Source organism: Salvelinus fontinalis, chromosome 7 (genome assembly GCF_029448725.1).
Source record: "Salvelinus fontinalis isolate EN_2023a chromosome 7, ASM2944872v1, whole genome shotgun sequence".
Classification (NCBI taxonomy): Eukaryota; Metazoa; Chordata; class Actinopteri; order Salmoniformes; family Salmonidae; genus Salvelinus; species Salvelinus fontinalis.
Window position 1 is genome coordinate 12,398,325 of NC_074671.1, and position 19,970 is coordinate 12,418,294.

Sequence of the window (19,970 nt, forward strand, 5' to 3'; positions counted from 1 at the left end):
TCTCTGGAAAGGGGGAGAGTTGGAGGATTGGAGGAAGAAAATATGAAAGAATCATAGCAAGTGCCAAACTCCTTTTCAGTCCGTTTTGTCCTGTGGTTTGGCGCTAATATGTGTCAGAAGTTACCAGAAGTGTCTCTAGCGGGCTGTTTGTTGAAACCACCTGTCCATAAACCTAGCAACCGTTATTCATCAGGTAGTCTAGTGGTTAGAGCGTTGGGCCTGTAACTGAAAGGTCGCTGGTTGGAATCTGACCCTACTTGATAATAGCAGTCCCTGGCTGTGACACTACTCTGAGGGTGTCTCAGGGAGAGTTGGGATATGCAAAAAAACACATTTCCAATTCTGTGTGTGTGTGAAATAGAACAAACGTAAGCATCCACCAAACGATTATTATATTCAGATGGCTATGCTTTTCTTCTATCTAAAATAGAAGCACTTAACATGATCTCAGTAAGGCTCTTCCTCTGCTGGAAACAAGGAGGGATGGGACCTCAAATGAAGGATGAATAAAGAAGTGTAGAGTGGTCAGATTCCTGGACTCACTGGGTGTTCACAGCTCTCAGATCTGTCCCAGACAGACTAGAATCCCTTCAATAACTCAACCTGGAGGCTGAATGTCTTTAGGTTCAGGCTCTATTTGAATATCGTTTTAATGAAGGTGCTTTGTTGTGAAGCTGAATTAGTTTGCTTTTATTGAGAATAACATATCGTAGTATGTGGTGCTGCCAAGTGAGTGTTCTGGCATCGCGCGATTGTACAAACTGGTTTAGATGAGGACCATGGTGTGTGTGTGTGTGTGTGTGTGTATATGCCTTGATGCCCACTTAAAAGTTAGATCGACAGTGTATTGCACGTGTCAGTCTCATTCCACGGAGGGCCGAGTGTCTGCAGGTTTTCACGTCTCCCTTGTTCTTTGAGGAAGTAAGATCACTGATTTAGTAAGAAACTCCTCTCACCTGATTGTCTAGGTCACTGATTTAGTAAGGAACTCCTCTCCCCTGGTTGTCTAGGTCACTGATTTAGTAAGGAACTCCCCTCCCCTGGTTGTCTAGGTCACTGATTTAGTAAGAAACTCCTCTCACCTGGTTGTCTAGGTCACTGATTTAGTAAGGAACTCCCCTCCCCTGGTTGTCTAGGTCACTGATTTAGTAAGAAACTCCTCTCACCTGGTTGTCTAGGTCACTGATTTAGTAAGGAACTCCCCTCACCTGGTTGTCTAGGTCACTGATTTAGTAAGGAACTCCCCTCACCTGGTTGTCTAGGTCACTGATTTAGTAAGGAACTCCCCTCACCTGGTTGTCTAGGTCACTGATTTAGTAAGGAACTCTCCTCACCTGATTGTCTAGGTCACTGATTTAGTAAGGAACTCTCCTCACCTGATTGTCTAGGTCACTGATTTAGTAAGGAACTCCCCTCACCTGGTTGTCTAGGTCACTGATTTAGTAAGGAACTCCCCTCACCTGGTTGTCTAGGTCACTGATTTAGTAAGGAACTCCCCTCACCTGATTGTCTAGGTCACTGATTTAGTAAGGAACTCCCCTCCCCTGGTTGTCTAGGTCACTGATTTAGTAAGGAACTCTCCTCACCTGATTGTCTAGGTCACTGATTTAGTAAGGAACTCCCCTCACCTGGTTGTCTAGGTCACTGATTTAGTAAGGAACTCCCCTCACCTGGTTGTTTAGGTCACTGATTTAGTAAGAAACTCCCCTCACCTGGTTGTCTAGGTCACTGATTTAGTAAGGAACTCTCCTCACCTGATTGTCTAGGTCACTGATTTAGTAAGGAACTCCCCTCACCTGGTTGTCTAGGTCACTGATTTAGTAAGGAACTCCCCTCCCCTGGTTGTCTAGGTCACTGATTTAGTAAGAAACTCCTCTCACCTGGTTGTCTAGGTCACTGATTTAGTAAGAAACCTCCCTCACCTGGTTGTCTAGGTCACTGATTTAGTAAGAAACTCCTCTCACCTGGTTGTCTAGGTCACTGATTTAGTAAGAAACCTCCCTCACCTGGTTGTCTAGGTCACTGATTTAGTAAGGAACTCTCCTCACCTGATTGTCTAGGTCACTGATTTAGTAAGGAACTCCCCTCACCTGGTTGTCTAGGTCACTGATTTAGTAAGGAACTCCCCTCCCCTGGTTGTCTAGGTCACTGATTTAGTAAGAAACTCCTCTCACCTGGTTGTCTAGGTCACTGATTTAGTAAGAAACCTCCCTCACCTGGTTGTCTAGGTCACTGATTTAGTAAGAAACTCCTCTCACCTGGTTGTCTAGGTCACTGATTTAGTAAGAAACCTCCCTCACCTGGTTGTCTAGGTCACTGATTTAGTAAGGAACTCCTCTCACCTGGTTGTCTAGGTCACTGATTTAGTAAGAAACTCCTCTCACCTGGTTGTCTAGGTCTTAATTGAAAGGAAAAACCAAAAACATGCAGACACTAGGCCCTCCATGGATTGAGTTTGACAGGTATTCAACTCTTACCCTACGAGGTCCAAAGCCTGCAGGTTTTCTGTTCTGCCTGATAGTTAATTGACCTGGTGTCCCAGATCTAAATCAGTTCCTGATTAGAGGGCAACAATGAAACAAGGCAGTGGAACTGGCTTGAAGGTCCAGAGTGTAGTTTGAGGGGTGTATAGCCTAGTGTTACAAGCATAGTGTTACTCACTGCAGTGGTTCCCTACTCCGTTCCTTCAGTACCCACAACAGTACATTTTTGTTGTAGCCCTGGACACCAGATTCTACTGGTGAAGGGCTTGATGACTAGTTGACAGGTAGAATCTGGTGTGCTTGTCCTGGGCCACAACAAAAATATGTACTGTGTGGGAACACTGACTTACTGTGCAGGTCATGCAGAAGAGGTTGTTTTTTGTGTTAATTTCACTTAAAGATTTGAAGTGCTTTTGTAACCATGGCAGCTTGTTAAGTTATCGTGGAGTTGTCACTGCAATAATAGCAGCCTCTGGTTACTAAAGTGGCCAGGTGTATGCATGTGTCTTTGTGACTTTATTTGCATTGTAGATAGAACATTGACTGACTGTCGTAACTGGTAATGATCATTGTAAAGTCTAAACCAGGGGTTCCCAACCAGGGGTACTAGGACTCCTGGGGTACTTGGCCTATCCACAGGGGATACTGGAGAAGACTCATGAGACCATAGGGTTACTGGTAAAATGCATGAGGGGGTACTTCAGGGGTACTCCGGGCAGAACACAATTCAGTTGGTGGTAAAGTACCCCAAAAAGGTTGGGAACCGCTGGTCTAAAGTGACAAATTCATTCCACAGAGGGCCGAGTGTCGGGGTTTTCACTCCTACCTTGTACTTGACTGATGAATTAAGGTCCCTGATTAGGAAGGCACTCCTCTCGCCTGGTTGTCTGGGTCTTCATTGAAAGGAAAACCCCAGACACAAGACCCTCCATAAAAATGAGATTGACACCCCTGGTCTAAATACACACACTTCTACCTGACAGTCCATCCAACTTTGAATTTATCACTGTGCGTTCTACATTAACCTTTTGAGATAATGATTGTGATTTAACAGTATTTCCTACACACACTACTTAACACTGGCGGGTGGTCTACCATGCAGGCCTAGCTGGCTCCAGGAAATAGATAGCAGAGGGACTGATGACCTTCTGTACAGACGGAACCTAGTTTTCTTTAGTTTCATTATCTATTCAATAGAAGGGCTTCAGTATTACGTCACTCACTAGTTTATCAAGGTAGAGACCGTGATCTTGCTGCTCGTATCGACTGCTTGGGGAAGGCCAGTGGGAACATTGGTGCCAATAATCAGTATTTTTCTGTATTCTGAGTGACAATTTGTGCTCTGAGATAATTAACTGCTGCTCTGGACTGACCTGTCTGTCCACGCTCTCACGCTAACCTTCCAGAACCACTCTGGAATATTCTAGAATGAGTAGATAATGTGGAAGTGGAACTCTGATTGGTTCTGGAACTCATAGGGCTGCTGCAGATGGCAGACTCCTGTTGGTGTATAACAGTGATGGCTAACAGGGCTATGATGAATCTTGGGCCTTTGAGGGCTTCGATGAGATCAGAAGACTGGTAGTGGTTGGACTGACTGTCTGAGACAGTCCCTCCACTCAGTGTACGGACTCAGGGCCAGCTACATGGAGCCAAGAAGCTGTTCTGGGATGTAGTATGTACAACACTGATGTTATTGGCTGGGGAGGTGTAGTTTCCCTACTGGATCACTTTACTAACACAGATGGCAATACTGGGGCCTGGTCTGGAGGGTTTGGCATATTTTATATATACATACAGGTGAAGTCGGAAGTTTACATACACTTAGGTTGGGGTCATTAAAACTCATTTTTCAACCACTCCACAAATTTCTTGTCAACAAACTAGTTTTGGCATGTCGGTTAGGACATCTACTTTGTGTCTGATACAAGTAATTTTTCCAACAATTGTTTACAGACAGATTATTTCACTTATCCACTGTATCACAATTCCAGTGGGTCAGAAGTTTACATACACTAAGTTGACTGTGCCTTTAAACAGCTTGGAAAATTCCATAAAATTATGTCATGGCTTTAAAAGCTTCTGATAGGCTAATTGACATAATTTGAGTCCATTGGGGGTGTACCTGTGGATGTATTTAAAGGCCTACCTTCAAACTCAGTGCCTCTGCTGGACATCATGGGAAAATCAAAATAAATCAGCCAAGACCTCAGAAAATACATTTGTAGACCTCCACAAGTCTGGTTCATCCTTGGGAGCAATTTCCAAACGCTTGAAGGTACCACGTGTACTATTGTTTGTACAGATGAACAAGTATAAACACCATGGGACCACGCAGCCGTCATACCGCTCAGGAAGGAGACGCGTTCTGTCTCCTAGAGATGAAAATACTTTGTTGTGAAAAGTGCAAATCAATCCCAGAACAACAGCAAAGGACCTTGTGAAGATGCTGAAGGAAACAGATACAAAGGTATCTAAACGAGTCCAATATCGACATAACCTGAAAGGCCACTGCTCCAAAACCGCCATAGAAAAGCCAGACTACAGTTTGCAACTGCACATGGGGACAAAGATTGTACTTTTTGGAGAAATGTCCTCTGGTCTGATGAAACAAAATATAACTGTTTGGTCATAATGACCATTGTTATGTTTGGAGGAAAAAGGGGGAGGCTTGCAAGCCGAAGAACACCATTCCAACTGTGAAGCACGGGGTGGCAGCATCATGTTGTGCTTTGCTGCAAGAGGGATTGGTGCACTTCACAAAATAGATGGCATCATGAGGTAGGAAAATGATGTGGATATATTGAAGTAACATCTCAAGACAACAGTCAGGAAGTTAAAGCTTGGTCGCAAATTGGTCTTCCAAATGGACAATGACCCCAAACATACAGTGGGGCAAAAAAGTATTTAGTCAGCCACCAATTGTGCAAGTTCTCCCACTTAAAAAGATGAGGCCTGTAATTTTCATCACAGGTACACTTCAACTATGACAGACAAAATTAGGGGGAAAAATCCAGAAAATCACATTGTAGTGATGAATTTATTTGCAAATTATGGTGGAAAATAAGTATTTGGTCACCTACAAACAAGCAAGATTTCTGGCACTCACAGACCTGTAACTTCTTTAAGAGGCTCCTCTGTCCCCCACTCGTTACCTGTATTAATGGCACCTGTTTGAACTTGTTATCAGTATAAAAGACACCTGTCCACAACCTCAAACAGTCACACTCCGAACTCCACTATGGCCAAGACCAAAGAGCTGTCAAAGGAGACCAGAAACAAAATTGTAGACCTGCACCAGGCTGGGAAGACTGAATCTGCAATAGGTAAGCAGCTTGGTTTGAAGAAATCAACTGAGAGCAATTATTAGGAAATGGAAGACATACAAGACCACTGATAATCTCCCTCGATCTGGGGCTCCACGCAAGATCTCACCCCGTGGGGTCAAAATGATCACAAGAACGGTGAGCAAAAATCCCAGAACCACACGGGGGGACCTAGTGACCTGCAGAGAGCTGGGACCAAAGTAACAAAGCCTACCATCAGCAAGGGCATTGAAGATGAAACGTGGCTGGGTCTTTCAGCATGACAATGATCCCAAACACACCGCCCGGGCAACGAAGGAGTGGCTTCGTAAGAAGTATTTCAAGGTCCTGGAGTGGCCTAGCCAGTCTCCAGATCTCAACCCCATAGAAAATCTTTGGAGGGAGTTGAAAGTCTGTGTTGCCCAGCAACAGCCCCAAAACATCACTGCTCTAGAGGAGATCTGCATGGAGGAATGGGCCAAAATACCAGCAACAGTGTGTGAAAATCTTGTGAAGACTTACAGAAAACGTTTGACCTCTGTCATTGCCAACAAAGGGTATATAACAAAGTATTGAGAAACTTTTGTTAATGACCAAATACTTATTTTCCACCATAATTTGCAAATAAATTCATTAAAAATCCTACAATGTGATTTTCTGGATTTTATTTTCTCATTTTGTCTGTCATAGTTGAAGTGTACCTATGATGAAAATTACAGGCCTCTCATCTTTTTAAGTGGGAGAACTTACACAATTGGTGGCTGACTTAATACTTTTTTGCCCAACTGTACTTCCAAAGTTGTGGCAAAATGGATTAAGGACAACAAAGTCAAGGTATTGGAGTGGCCATCACAAAAATTGTGGGCAGAACTGAAAAAGTGTGTGAGAAAGGAGGCCTACAAACCTGACCTCACCAGCTCTGTCAGGAGGAATGGGCCAATAATTCACCCAACTTATTGTGGGATGCTTGTGGAAGGCTACCTAAATGTTTGACCCAAGTTAAACAATTTAAAGGCAATGCTACCAAATACTAATTGAGTACATGTAAACTTCTGACCCACTGGGAACGTGAAGAAAGATATAAAGGCTGAAATAAATCATTCTCTACTATTATTCTGACATTTCACATTCTTAAAATAAAGTTGTGATCCTAACTGACTTAAGACAGGGAATTTTTACTAGGATTAAATGTGAGGAATTGTATATGTATGCGCATGCAATAAGGCCCGAGGGGGTTTGTGGTATATGTCCAATGTACCACGACTAAGGGCTGTTCTTAAACACGACGCAACCTGGAGTGCATGGAAACAGCCCTTAGCCGTGGTATATTGGCCATTTACCACAAACCCCTGAGGTGTCTTATTGCTATTATAAACTGGTTACCAATGTAATTAGAGCAGTAAAAATAGCTGTTTTGTCATACCCGTGGTATATGGTCTGATACACCACTGCTGTCAGCCAATCAGCATTCAGTGCACGAACCACCCAGTTTATATTTATATATAAAACCAATGCTTGTTGTTGTTGATGCATATGTCTGACACTAAATAATATTGTGTGCCTTTTGAAACTTGACATATATTAATAATTGTTTGTGCTGCATTTTTTCCTGGCACATACTAGTTCCTTCACTCTTGGAATCTTGAACCGTTTTGGAGAACGTATCAAATACAACCATAGCAGCTAGGAATTAACAATCGGTTGTGTCCTAACTGTTTGTCTCTTTTTATGTAAGTGGAATTGCTTTCATTTGACAATAAATCCGTTTTTAAAGGAGCGACCTTGTCTTTGTTTCTTTTTGACTGGTAAATCACTCATTTTAGAAATCCAATTGGATTTAAGAGAATTAACTAATACTATAGCGGAGGCTGCAACTCTAAAATCCAATTTGAGAACCGCTAAAAAGAAACAAGACTGGTGCCCTGAGATTGAGTGAAGGTCCTAGCTGCCATGTTTCTATCACACCAACATCTACTTTAGGGCAATTCCAATGGAAGAGTGATGCTGAGACTCTGATTTTTCAGAAAACAAAAACCAATGACTGCAAAGTTAAACAAACCATACAACTCTATGCACAAGGACGATTTAACAACTTCCACCATCTACACTGTTCTTCAAGGACAGGGCATTCGGAAAGTATTCAGACCCCTTGACTTTTTCCACATTTTGTTACGTTACAGCCTTATTCTAAAATGTATTAAATTGTTTTTCCCCCTCATTAATCTATACACAATACCCCATAATGACAAAGAAAAAATAGATTTAAATAAAAATGTTTGCAAATTTTATTTAAAAAAATACAAAACTGAAATATCACATTTACATAAATATTCAGACCATTGACTCAGTACGTTGTACTTAGTATCTCCCATTTATGCTCTGCAGATCCTCTCAAGCTCTGTCGGGTTGAATGGGGAGCGTCGCTGCACAGCTATTTTCAGGTCTCTCCAGAGATGTTTGATCGGGTTCAAATCCGGGCTCTGGCTGGGCCACTCAAGGACATGTCCCGACGCCACCCCTGCATTCTCTTGTCTGTGTGGGTCATTGTCCTGTTGGAAGGTGAACCTTCACCCCAGTCATAGGTTCTGAGCGTTCTGGAGGAGGTTTTCATCAAGGATCTCTCAGTACTTTTCTCCGTTCATCTTTGCCTCGATTCTGACTAGTCTCCCTGTCCCTGCCGCTGAAAAACATCCCCAAAGCATGATGCTGCCACCACAATGCTTCACCATAGGGATGGTGCCAGGTTTCTTCCAGATTTGACAGTTTGTATTTAGGCCAAAGAGTTCAATCTTGATTTTATCAGACCAGAGAATCTTGTTTCAAGTGGGCTGTCATGTGCCTTTTACTGAAGAGTGACTTCCCTCTGGCCACTCTACCATACAGGCCTGATTGGTGGAGTGCTGCAGAGATGGTTGTCTTTCTGGAAGGTTCTCCCATCTCCACAGAGGAACTATGGAGCTCTGTCAGAGTGACCATCGAGTTCTTGGTCACCTCCCTGACCAAGGCCCTTCTCCCACGATTGCTCAGTTTGGCCGGGCGGCCAGCTCTAAGAAGTCTTGGTGGTTCCAAACTTCTTCCATTTAAAAAATTATTGAGGCCACTGTTTAATTGGGGACCTTCAATGCTGCAGAAATGTTTGGTACCCTTCCCCAGATCTGTGCCTCGACACAATCCTGTCTCGGAGCTCTATAGACAATTCCTTTGACTTCATGGCTTGGTTTTTGCTCAGACATGCACTGTGGGACCTTTATATAGACAGGTATGTGTGCTTTTCCAAATCATTCCAAATAATCTCAGTTTTGAGTCTCGTAGCAAAGGGTCTGAATACTTATGTAAATTAGTTTTTTTTCTTTATTTTAATTTTAAATACATTTGCAAAAATGTTAACCTGTTTTTGCTTTGTCATTATGGGGTAATGTGTGTAGATTGAGGGGAGAAAAACCTTATTGAATCCATTTTAGAATGAGGCTGTAACAATATGAGAAAAGGGAAGGGGTCTGAATACTTTCCGAATGCACTGTCAATGCGTTTTTGTGAAATGTTTAGTGGAAACTGTTAAATCGTCCTTGTGCATAGAGTTGTATGGTTTGTCTAACTTTGCAATCATTGTTTTTTGTTTGAAATCCATTTAGAAAAATCTGAGTCTCAGCATCACTCCGTTACTGTGGAATTGCCATTTTACCATTTGATCTGTGAAAATCAATCCACGGTCTCATAGTTCCATTATCACTAAAAAGCAGCCTATCAGTAGTCATTAGGTATATCAAGGGGAACAACTTCGATGTGGCCATAAGGTTAGTGTTGGGAGGGGAGTCTGAGAAGACTACTGTATGTAATATGTAATATAGAACCACTGATCCACAGGGTCCTGAGATGTTACTCTGTTCACACTCTTGGACTCACACACAGTCTATACCACCACTGAACGTTGCAGAGGAGAGGGGGGAACTTGACTTCGGTAACAGACTGTAGTCCAGAGGAGTAAGCTATGTTCTCTCTGTCTGTCTCAGGGAGACAGGCGCCCCTGGGGTCTGGCTTGGGAAACCCCTTTGCCTCAGGAGTGGGCTCTAGCACGGGCTCATCAGGCCTTGGAGGTAGTACCTGTCTTTTTACATTAGTCTGTCTCATCCCCATCCATCCACCTCTCTTCCTCCTACTTTTTACTATCCCCCTCTTTCTCACTCTTTATCTCTTGATCTCAATCTCTTGATGTCTTTATTTTTATCTCTAACTTCTTCTGTTCCTTACCCTCTGTTCCTCACCCTCTGTTCCTTCCCCTTTGTTCCTCATCCTCTCTTCCTCCCCCTCTTGTGTGAGACAGGTGGCAGTATTAGGGAATGTATCTGAGTTTTTAAGCTCTTCACTATCTAGGGCTGAAACAACAGTCTGCCTGTAGCTGGGGTATGGTGTGTGTCTCTATGCTTTACTCTCTTCATTGGATACCAGCTGCTCTTTCCTCATTGGTCTACTCGTTAGTATACCCTGTTTGGAAACCAGCTACTCTTTCCTCATTGGTGTACTCGTCAGTATACCCTGTTTGTCAGTGAGCCATTACGGAGGCTTAACTCCCTCTTTTCCTCACACGCCCTTGCAGTTTGTGTATGTGTGTCCGCACCCGTGTCTATGAAGTTAAGCTCTCTCCGTCTTGTCATAGCAGCATAGTTAGCATAGCGTGTGTGTCCATGAACTGTCTCTCTCTCTTTGTCTCTCTGTCTCTTTCTCTGTCGCTCTCTCTCATATATATTTATGTCGTAGCAGCATAGTTAGTGAATGTCTTACTAAAGCTTGGCTCCCTCTCTCCTGCAGTATTTGGTGGGGGTCCAGGTTTCGGGGGGGTTGCGACGGGGGGCTCATTTGGTTTCTCCTCCGCCAGCAAGGCCTCGGGAGGGAGCCTGAGCGCAGGTACACACACACTCCTCACCTCATGTCTCAGCAGACACCTTGTGAGCATACTAAATATGTATAACTCATGTCTCAGCAGACACCTTGTGAGCATACTAAATATGGATAACTCATGTCTCAGCAGACACCTTGTGAGCATACTAAATATGGATAACTCATGTCTCAGCAGACACCTTGTGAGCATACTAAATATGGATAACTCATGTCTCAGCAGACACCTTGTGAGCATACTAAATATGGATAACTCATGTCTCAGCAGACACCTTGTGAGCATACTAAATATGGATAACTCATGTCTCAGCAGACACTCTGTGAGCATACTAAATATGGATAACTCATGTTCTTTCTCTTCTCCTCCCTCCAGGTTTTGGTAGCAGCAGTAGTTCGGGGTTTAACTTCAGTAACCCCGGGCTCAACGCGTCTGCCGGCCTGACGTTTGGCGTGTCCAACCCTACCGCCACGGGCTTCGGCACAGGAGGTCCACTGCTACAGCTCAAGAAGCCCCCGGTGGGAAACAAGAGAGGCAAGAGATAGTCTCTCCACCGATGCTCTGAGGGGCAAAGGGAACAGTGGGGTAACAGTTAGGATTTGGGGAAGGAAAGCTGATCCTAGCTCTTATGACTTCCAGAACTGTCCGCGTTTGTATAATGGGTTAAATGGGTCGCAGTCCATTTTAGATGGATTTGGGGAGGGTAGGTTTATTTTAGATCTGTGCCTAAGGGTGACTTCTAGAGCTGTCCATGGGAGGTGGAGACGGGGGTAACAGTCTGTCCCAGATCTCTATTTTTATATCTGTCATGAAGGATGGGTAGAAGGAGCAGGATGGGTAGAAGGAGCAGGATGGGTAGAAGGAGCAGGATGGGTAGAAGGAGCAGGATGGGTAGAAGGAGCAGGATGGGTGGAAAGGAGCAGGATGGGTGGAAAGGAGCAGGATGGGTGGAAAGGAGCAGGATGGGTGGAAAGGAGCAGGATGGGTGGAAGGAGCAGGATGGGTGGAAGGAGCAGGATGGGTAGAAGGAGCAGGATGGGTAGAAGGAGCAGGATGGTTAGAAGGAGCAGGATGGGTGGAAAGGAGCAGGCTGGGTAGAAGGAGCAGGATGGGTAGAAGGAGCAGGATGGGTAGGAGGAGCAGGATGGGTGGAAAGGAGAAGGATGGGTGGGAAGGAGCAGGATGGGTAGAAGGAGCAGGATGGGTAGAAGGAGCAGGATGGGTAGAAGGAGCAGGATGGGTAGAAGGAGCAGGATGGGTGGAAAGGAGCAGGATGGGTGGAAAGGAGCAGGATGGGTGGAAAGGAGCAGGATGGGTGGAAAGGAGCAGGATGGGTGGAAGGAGCAGGATGGGTAGAAGGAGCAGGATGGGTAGAAGGAGCAGGATGGGTGGAAAGGAGCAGGATGGGTAGAAGGAGCAGGATGGGTAGGAGGAGCAGGATGGGTGGAAAGGAGAAGGATGGGTGGGAAGGAGCAGGATGGGTAGAAGGAGCAGGATGGGTAGAAGGAGCAGGATGGGTGGAAGGAGCAGGATGGGTGGAAGGAGCAGGATGGGTAGAAGGAGCAGGATGGGTAGAAGGAGCAGGATGGGTAGAAGGAGCAGGATGGGTGGAAAGGAGCAGGATGGGTGGAAAGGAGCAGGATGGGTGGAAAGGAGCAGGATGGGTGGAAAGGAGCAGGATGGGTGGAAAGGAGCAGGATGGGTGGAAGGAGCAGGATGGGTAGAAGGAGCAGGATGGGTAGAAGGAGCAGGATGGGTGGAAAGGAGCAGGATGGGTAGAAGGAGCAGGATGGGTAGGAGGAGCAGGATGGGTGGAAAGGAGAAGGATGGGTGGGAAGGAGCAGGATGGGTAGAAGGAGCAGGATGGGTAGAAGGAGCAGGATGGGTGGAAGGAGCAGGATGGGTGGAAGGAGCAGGATGGGTGGAAGGAGCAGGATGGGTGGAAGGAGCAGGATGGGTAGAAGGAGCAGGATGGGTAGAAGGAGCAGGATGGGTAGAAGGAGCAGGATGGGTAGAAGGAGCAGGATGGGTGGAAAGGAGCAGGATGGGTGGAAAGGAGCAGGATGGGTGGAAAGGAGCAGGATGGGTGGAAAGGAGCAGGATGGGTGGAAGGAGCAGGATGGGTGGAAGGAGCAGGATGGGTAGAAGGAGCAGGATGGGTAGAAGGAGCAGGATGGGTAGAAGGAGCAGGATGGGTAGAAGGAGCAGGATGGGTAGAAGGAGCAGGATGGGTGGAAAGGAGCAGGATGGGTAGGAGGAGCAGGATGGGTAGGAGGAGCAGGATGGGTGGAAAGGAGAAGGATGGGTGGGAAGGAGCAGGATGGGTAGAAGGAGCAGGATGGGTGGAAGGAGCAGGATGGGTGGAAGGAGCAGGATGGGTGGAAGGAGCAGGATGGGTGGAAGGAGCAGGATGGGTGGAAGGAGCAGGATGGGTGGAAGGAGCAGGATGGGTAGAAGGAGCAGGATGGGTAGAAGGAGCAGGATGGGTGGGAAGGAGCAGGATGGGTGGGAAGGAGCAGGATGGGTGGGAAGGAGCAGGATGGGTGGGAAGGAGCAGGATGGGTGGGAAGGAGCAGGATGGGTGGGAAGGAGCTGGATGGGGGGGGGAGCAGGATGCAGGGAGGAGGGGGGTGGGTAGGGACAGGATGTAGGGAGGAGGGGAGGTAGTAGGAGCAGGATGGAGGAGGGGAGGTAGTAGGAGCAGGAGGGAGGAGGGGAGGTAGTAGGAGCAGGATGGAGGGAGGTAGTAGGAGAAGGAGGGAGGAGGGGAGGTAGTAGGAGCAGGATGGAGGGAGGTAGTAGGAGCAGGAGGGAGGAGGGGAGGTAGTAGGAGCAGGAGGGAGGATGGGAGGTAGTAGGAGCAGGATGGGAGGTAGTAGGAGCAGGATGGGAGGTAGTAGGAGCAGGATGGAAGGAGGGATGGGGGGTAGGAGCAGGGAGGAGGGGGGGTAGGAGCGGGATGGAGGGAGGTAGGAGGAGCAGGATGGAGGGAGGTAGTAGGAGCAGGAGGGAGGGAGGAGGGAAGGTAGGAGCAGGAGGTAGGGAGAGAGGAAGGAGGGAGGAGGGGGGTAGTAGGACCAGGATGGAGGGAGGAGGGGGGGTAGGACCAGGATGGAGGGAGGAGTGGGGTAGGAGCAGGAGAGAGGGAGGCATAACTAGCTAGTAACTAGTTTCAACTAACAGTTCAAACTTATCAGCACATTTGGAGAAGTTTCATTACCTGTGTTTAATTTTTAAACCTTATTATTGTTTCATCATGATTGCTGGGGGGTTTTTTTATACGCTGTGTGTGTTTGAGAGAGCGAAAGAGAGTGTGTGCGTGTGCAAGGGAGAGAACTTGGCCATGCTGAATGTCCCTCACAGCCCTTCATACAAGTTAGAACCTGAAAGGGATTGATCATAACCATAATTGGAAATAACCTCTGTACCGGAACTGGTGTGTGAGAGTCAGTCAGTCAGTAGATCACGGTCTTGTTGTTTGGTGGGTGGAGGATGATCCTATTGCTGTCTGTTTTCCAGTTGTCTAGTCTGATTCTCTGTTACCAAATAGTGATGCCATTAGCTATTCTTTTCATCTGAGGTGATAAAGGCCAACTTGTATTTTCCAACAGCAGTTTAATAATAAAAGTTATGTTGCTGATTCTTTGCTTTGGTATGACTGTGTTATTGTTGAAGTATTTCTCTTCTGAGCAGACAGCCTGTCCATGTATAAACGGAAAAGTCTAAATGGGATTCTTGGGACATCTAACTCTGACCTCAACCCATAGGCGGAAATCCCAGGGGGGACGGGGGGGACACGACCCCCCCATCTTGGGAAAAATATGATTTGTCCCCCCCAATATATCACTGTAAACATAACTATGTAATTTCAATAATATTAATAATACGCAATGAAAGCACTTGTGCTGATTATAGACACTTAATAGCGCATTTAAATTTCAAAAGATTGCGACCCCCCCGCCCTTTGCCTCACAATGGTTTGATCCACTGCCAGTTCTTTAGCTGGCAAGGTAATAGAGAGTTCGTATCTACTGTCCGAAAGGGACATGTACGTAACTGACGTGAGGTTAATCCAATCAATCCATAGCAGGTCCATAGCAATGTTATTTATTTATTTTTATGTTGGCAGGGTTCACACACTAGGGGAATTTGCAGAGCTAGCGCGCAAACTAAAGCAAACATTAACTATCAAGCTAGCTAGTACCTATTCCATTTATGTGGCGTCGTCAAAGATGGAATCTTTGCTATCGTCAGTTTATTCCAAGATCAGCATGCAGCTGTAGTGCTTCGACGTCCCTGTGATAAGGTTAGCAATAAACTGAAGTCCAAACTGAACAGAACAGAACTACACTCTCTTCTACCATTGTCTTAAATATATATAATGGTCTCGTTGCAAAAGATAAATTGTCGCTAGTGAACTTTTTTTATTTTATTTTATTTCACCTTTATTTAACCAGGTAGCAAAGATTATAGCAAACACACAGAAACGGAATTGGTGCTCGCTAGCTTTACAAATTCAGCTATTGTTGGAAGCCAGCCAATATGAAACAAACTATTTAAATTACAAAAGGTTGCAGCATGTGTTGTGTAAATGTGTGTGTGTGCAGCTAGGCCAGCCAGCCAGCCAGGTAGAAAAATGGCAGAAAAAAGTAAGAAGACGGACATCAGAGTATTTGTCAGTACACCAAAACGCATAGTAAGAACTCTAGTATCCTAATATCTCAAAGACTAGTTGATAAAATGTTCATAAGAAAGAAGTGAAATGCTAATGGCAATGTTTCACAATGATGTCATTAGGCAGAGCAGGCAACAGATGGCACACAGACAGCAGAGTTGGGGACAGATTGGCAGACAGGGAGTCTCAGGTAAGTTTGTTGAGTCTTTGTTTGGCAACATTATGAAAGGTTCTCAATTTTTTTGACTTGTAAAATAGGGACATAATTGGAAAATGCCATGGATACCCCCACTCTCAACTTAAACTGGTGACTAAACTAAGATTTGTTTACGGCAATGGTATTGCTGTTGTGATTAATTGTGTAGTTTTGGGTACCGGTAGTTAGGAGTACGGCAAACACCTTATTTATTTTCTAGGAGACAGACTGAGTCAGTTAGGGTGGTGAAAGGGAAAGAGCCAGGGAGAGAGACTTCAGAGGACAGTGTCACAGCCAAGGCAGGACCAAGTGTCACCCTTGTTGCCAGCAGCACCAGTATAGGGGACAGTGGCACAGCATTGTCCAGTTACCACAGTGATGGCACAAAACCATATCAGCCACACCCACAATTTATAGAACCGCAAACTCTTGCCAACAGAGTGTTGACGTTTCAAGAGAGATGGTTTCGCGATTTCCCCTGGCTACATTATAATCCATCAATAAAAGGAGTGTTGTGTTTTCACTGTAGCCAAGGGTTTTCAAGCCAGCCATCTTTTGGCCAAAGAGCTGATGCTGCCTTCATTAGTGCAAGATTTAGGAACTGGAGAAAAGGTATTGAAAAATTCACAGCACATCAAAATTGCCAAACCCACCGCCACTTTGTAATTGTAACAGCACACCAGCTAAATCCAATCAGTGTCCAGTTATGTCCAGCGCGTGGGGTAAACAGCAGGATGACGCAAGGCATTGCTTGATGAAAATTGTTAGTTCGGTGCGGCATGTAGTAAGACAGGGACAAGCCTTTAGAGGCCACACGGATGACAGTGGGAATTTATACCAGATTTTGAAACTTAGGGCAGAAGAGGATGATCCCATTTTACTGAAGTGGTTAACAGAGCGTACCACAATGTACACAGGCCCCAAAGCATAGAATGAAATTCTGAACATCATGGCCAATAGTCATTCGAGGCATTGCTGCTGAGATTAGGTCTCTTCCGATTGTACAATTTTCATTAATTGTTGATGGTACTCAAGATGTCTCTGGTGCTGAACAGGAGAATGTCTGTCTGCGTTATGTTGACCATGACCTTGTCCCTCACAAGGAGTTTATTGGGCTATACAGGGTGTCGGAGACAACAGGCAAGGGCATTGCGAAAGTGACAACTGATGTGTTGTTGAGGAAACCCGCAAACATATGCTCGGTTCTTTTGTTCAGTAGTGTGTATAGCAGTGGTTCTCAACCTTTTTGGGGTACTGGAACCCCTGTATATTTTGAGGCAAGGCAGGCAAGGTTTTGAGCGGTCCTCAGGGACCTCCACCCCCTCTATATTATATGTAAACTTACTGGAAACCTTGTGGTACTGACTACATTCATTACACTTTTTTATTTCACGGACTCCTTGCAATTAGTCCATGGAGCCCTGTTTGAGAACCCATGGTGTAATTGATAGTTGTTCTTTTCTTTAGTAGTTTTCAGTACACTTACAAATGATTTATTTCATGTTATTTTATTTAAAATTGCATACTTTGTGCGACATACTTGTCCATAGCTGCTGTTTGAAGAGTTGAGACACTGACTGAAGGATATTTTGGTTGATTTATTTGGGTTTTTCATTTAAGTAGTTATTTTGCTTTTAGAACTGTACTTATTTTAAGCTTTTTGTTCTTGCAAAGATATTGTAATAGACTCAGGCCAGGTGGACATATTTAATGACTATATAAATGTATCAGAAAAAGTCAAATGAAAAGGTCAATTCAATACGGAGACCAACTTTGTGATGGTTCTCAATGGAGATTCTTTTAGATGTGATCACACCATGTTCATTGTATTTATGAAAACTACACCCATACAGTGTACAGTACCATTGTCACCTACTGACCTTTCTTGATATTGCTGGTTGTAAGTACGAATACCTGCATACATACTGGACTGGTAAGGAGCACTGCTATAACTATTATTAGTAGTAGAATTATAATGATTTAAACATTTGAACAAGTTGGGAAAACCCTTCAGTTAACTACTGTACCTATCAATTATCCAGTTGTAGGAATTATGGTTCCTCAATATACATTTAACAACGTATGCTATGTGTTACAGCACTACTTTTGGTGTCCCCCTCAGGAATTGCTCTTGAGAAAATTTAATGTAATTGTCCCCTCCAAGGTTGATCTCAGATTTTCGCCCCTGCCTCAACCCATTGATGTTTAAATGTAAACGCTAAGGGTTAGGGCACAGATGGAACAAGAACTTATGGTTAATTATGAATATATGAGTTATAAACAAGGAAGAAGGTTTAGTTATAAATGTCTGGTTAGGGTTTAGGGAAGGGAAGTCACAAGGATGATGAGGCAGCCTATAGGGAGGTCAGACTCTGCCAGAACAACAACCTCTCCCTCAACGTCAGCAAGACCAAAGGAGCTGATTGTGGACAACAGGAAATGGAGGGGTGAGCACAACCCCATACACATGCATGGGGCTGTGGTGGAGCATGTCGAGATCTTCAAATTCCTTGGTGTCCACATCACTAAGGAATTAACCAGGTTCACACACACCAACACAGTCGTGAAGAGGGCACGACAGCGCCTCTTCCCCTACAGAGGGCTGAAAAGATTTGGCATGGGCCCTCAGAACCTCAAAGTTCTATTGCTGCACAATTTAATAGCATCTTGACTGGCTGCATCATGGCTTGGTACAGCAACTGCAAGGCACCTGGCTACAAGGCGCTACAGAGGGTGGTGAGTACGGCACAGTACATTACTGGGGCCAAGCTCCCTTCCTTCCAGGCGGTGTCAGAAGGCCCAAAAAATTCTGACTCCAGCCACCTAAGCCATAGACTTCTCTCTGCTACCGCATGGCAAGCAATACCAATGCACCTGGAACCAACAGGACCCTGAACAGCTTCTGCCATAAGGCCATAGCCGAGGGAAGTAGGGGTGTTGAGTGTACTGCAACAACGCCCCTGAAAAATCTGAATTAAATATATACATAAGAAATGATGAAAGTAGTGCACTTGGCCTTTACTAGTATTAGCAGACCGATATAGACTTCTGTAGCGCAGGCAACAACCAAAATATCTGTCTCCTGTAAGAAATACCATTGTAATAACACAAGCATATTGCTATTACATTGTTATAACTAACTTCTTTCTAAAAAACAGGGTTTCTCACAAGCAGAAACTGAGACACACACACACCAGAGACAGATGGCTGACACAGAACATTCATAAACACTGATAAGGCAGGGAAGGCCTTGAGCAAGAGTGCTTGGGTCTGCATCCCACGAGATAATGAGACACACACATAACCGAGGACAGAGGGCTGACATAAACCTTTCATAAACACCGATTAAATAAGAACATCTGCGCACACACCTAATCTCCTATTTTAGCTGAACATTTGGTAACAAAGAACTTTTGATACAAGACTCAGAAGGATGACGCCCAGCTCATCCGGACCAATCTGAGAAGACAACAACCTGATCAGGACCAACCAGAAAACCAGATCTACCAGACTCAACCTACTTTCTGTCCTGTATAAAATGACTATGTATTTCTGTTATCTGGGCTCTGTCTGCAGGTTCATTACGAGCTGAATGAACGAGTCCATGCATGTTTGTATCAGATATCTTTACCTCTGAATAAAACTGCTTTTTATCATACGAATATCCACCCTGTCCAGAGTCTCTACTTCGTCTCAGTTCTCCAGTAAACTTGTGTCAATCAACACTCCCCACTTAGCCTGAAAAGATAGTTGTATAGTTAAGAACAGAATCTTGGAGGATTGAATAGTTGGAATTGTAAGAGTTGTTGCCCTGTCTCTTTCTCTGTGATGTCATTCTGATGGAATCCAGAAAGAACACAATCCTGTCTCTTTCTCTGTGATGTCATTCTAATGGAATCCAGAAAGAACACAACCCTGTCTCTTTCTCTGTGATGTCATTCTAATGGAATCCAGAAAGAACACAACCCTGTCCTCAAACATTTACATTATAAGGTGCAAAGTTATGGTCAAAGACACAAAACATCCACATCAAATTAAATATTTTTCTTGATCAAATAACATAGAAAACAATTACTTTTTGTGCAGTATTAATTTACCATCCTTACAAACCACTCAATGTACGCTGGTCATCTAGGTTTGTACCTGTAGATTTTCCATCACCACGAATTAAAACAATGTGGTTTGTGATGATGTGGCTTAGTTGCTAGGGTTGTGGGTTGGATTCCCACTGGGGACCATATTGAAAATATATGCACTCAGTACTGTAAGTTGCTCTGGATAAGAGTGTCTAATAAAATGGAAAAGGAATTCCTAAACCATTTTAGTTTTCACAAAGTATTTCAAGAAACTGGAAAAGGTATCAAGCAAGTATTTTTATATTCCACGAGTATTATTAGATGAACTGTACTGGACCTTCACT

General features: G+C 44.6%; 1 protein-coding gene across 5 annotated transcripts in view; it reads left to right on the forward strand.

Annotated features, from left to right (window-relative positions):
- The window catches only part of LOC129858986 (nucleoporin p58/p45-like), a 31,936-nt gene extending 18,765 nt beyond the window's left edge, over nt 1-13,171 (forward strand). Inside the window, exons 11-13 of one of the 5 annotated variants that reach the window (XM_055928265.1) lie at nt 9,799-9,882; nt 10,595-10,690; nt 11,055-13,171. In XM_055928265.1, coding sequence (XP_055784240.1) covers nt 9,799-9,882; nt 10,595-10,690; nt 11,055-11,224 — 350 coding nt within the window. In that variant the 3' untranslated portion in view covers nt 11,225-13,171. The other 4 variants (XM_055928264.1, XM_055928266.1, XM_055928268.1 and 1 more) reach the window with 4 other exon arrangements.
- The last annotated feature ends 6,799 nt before the right edge of the window (nt 13,172-19,970 follow it).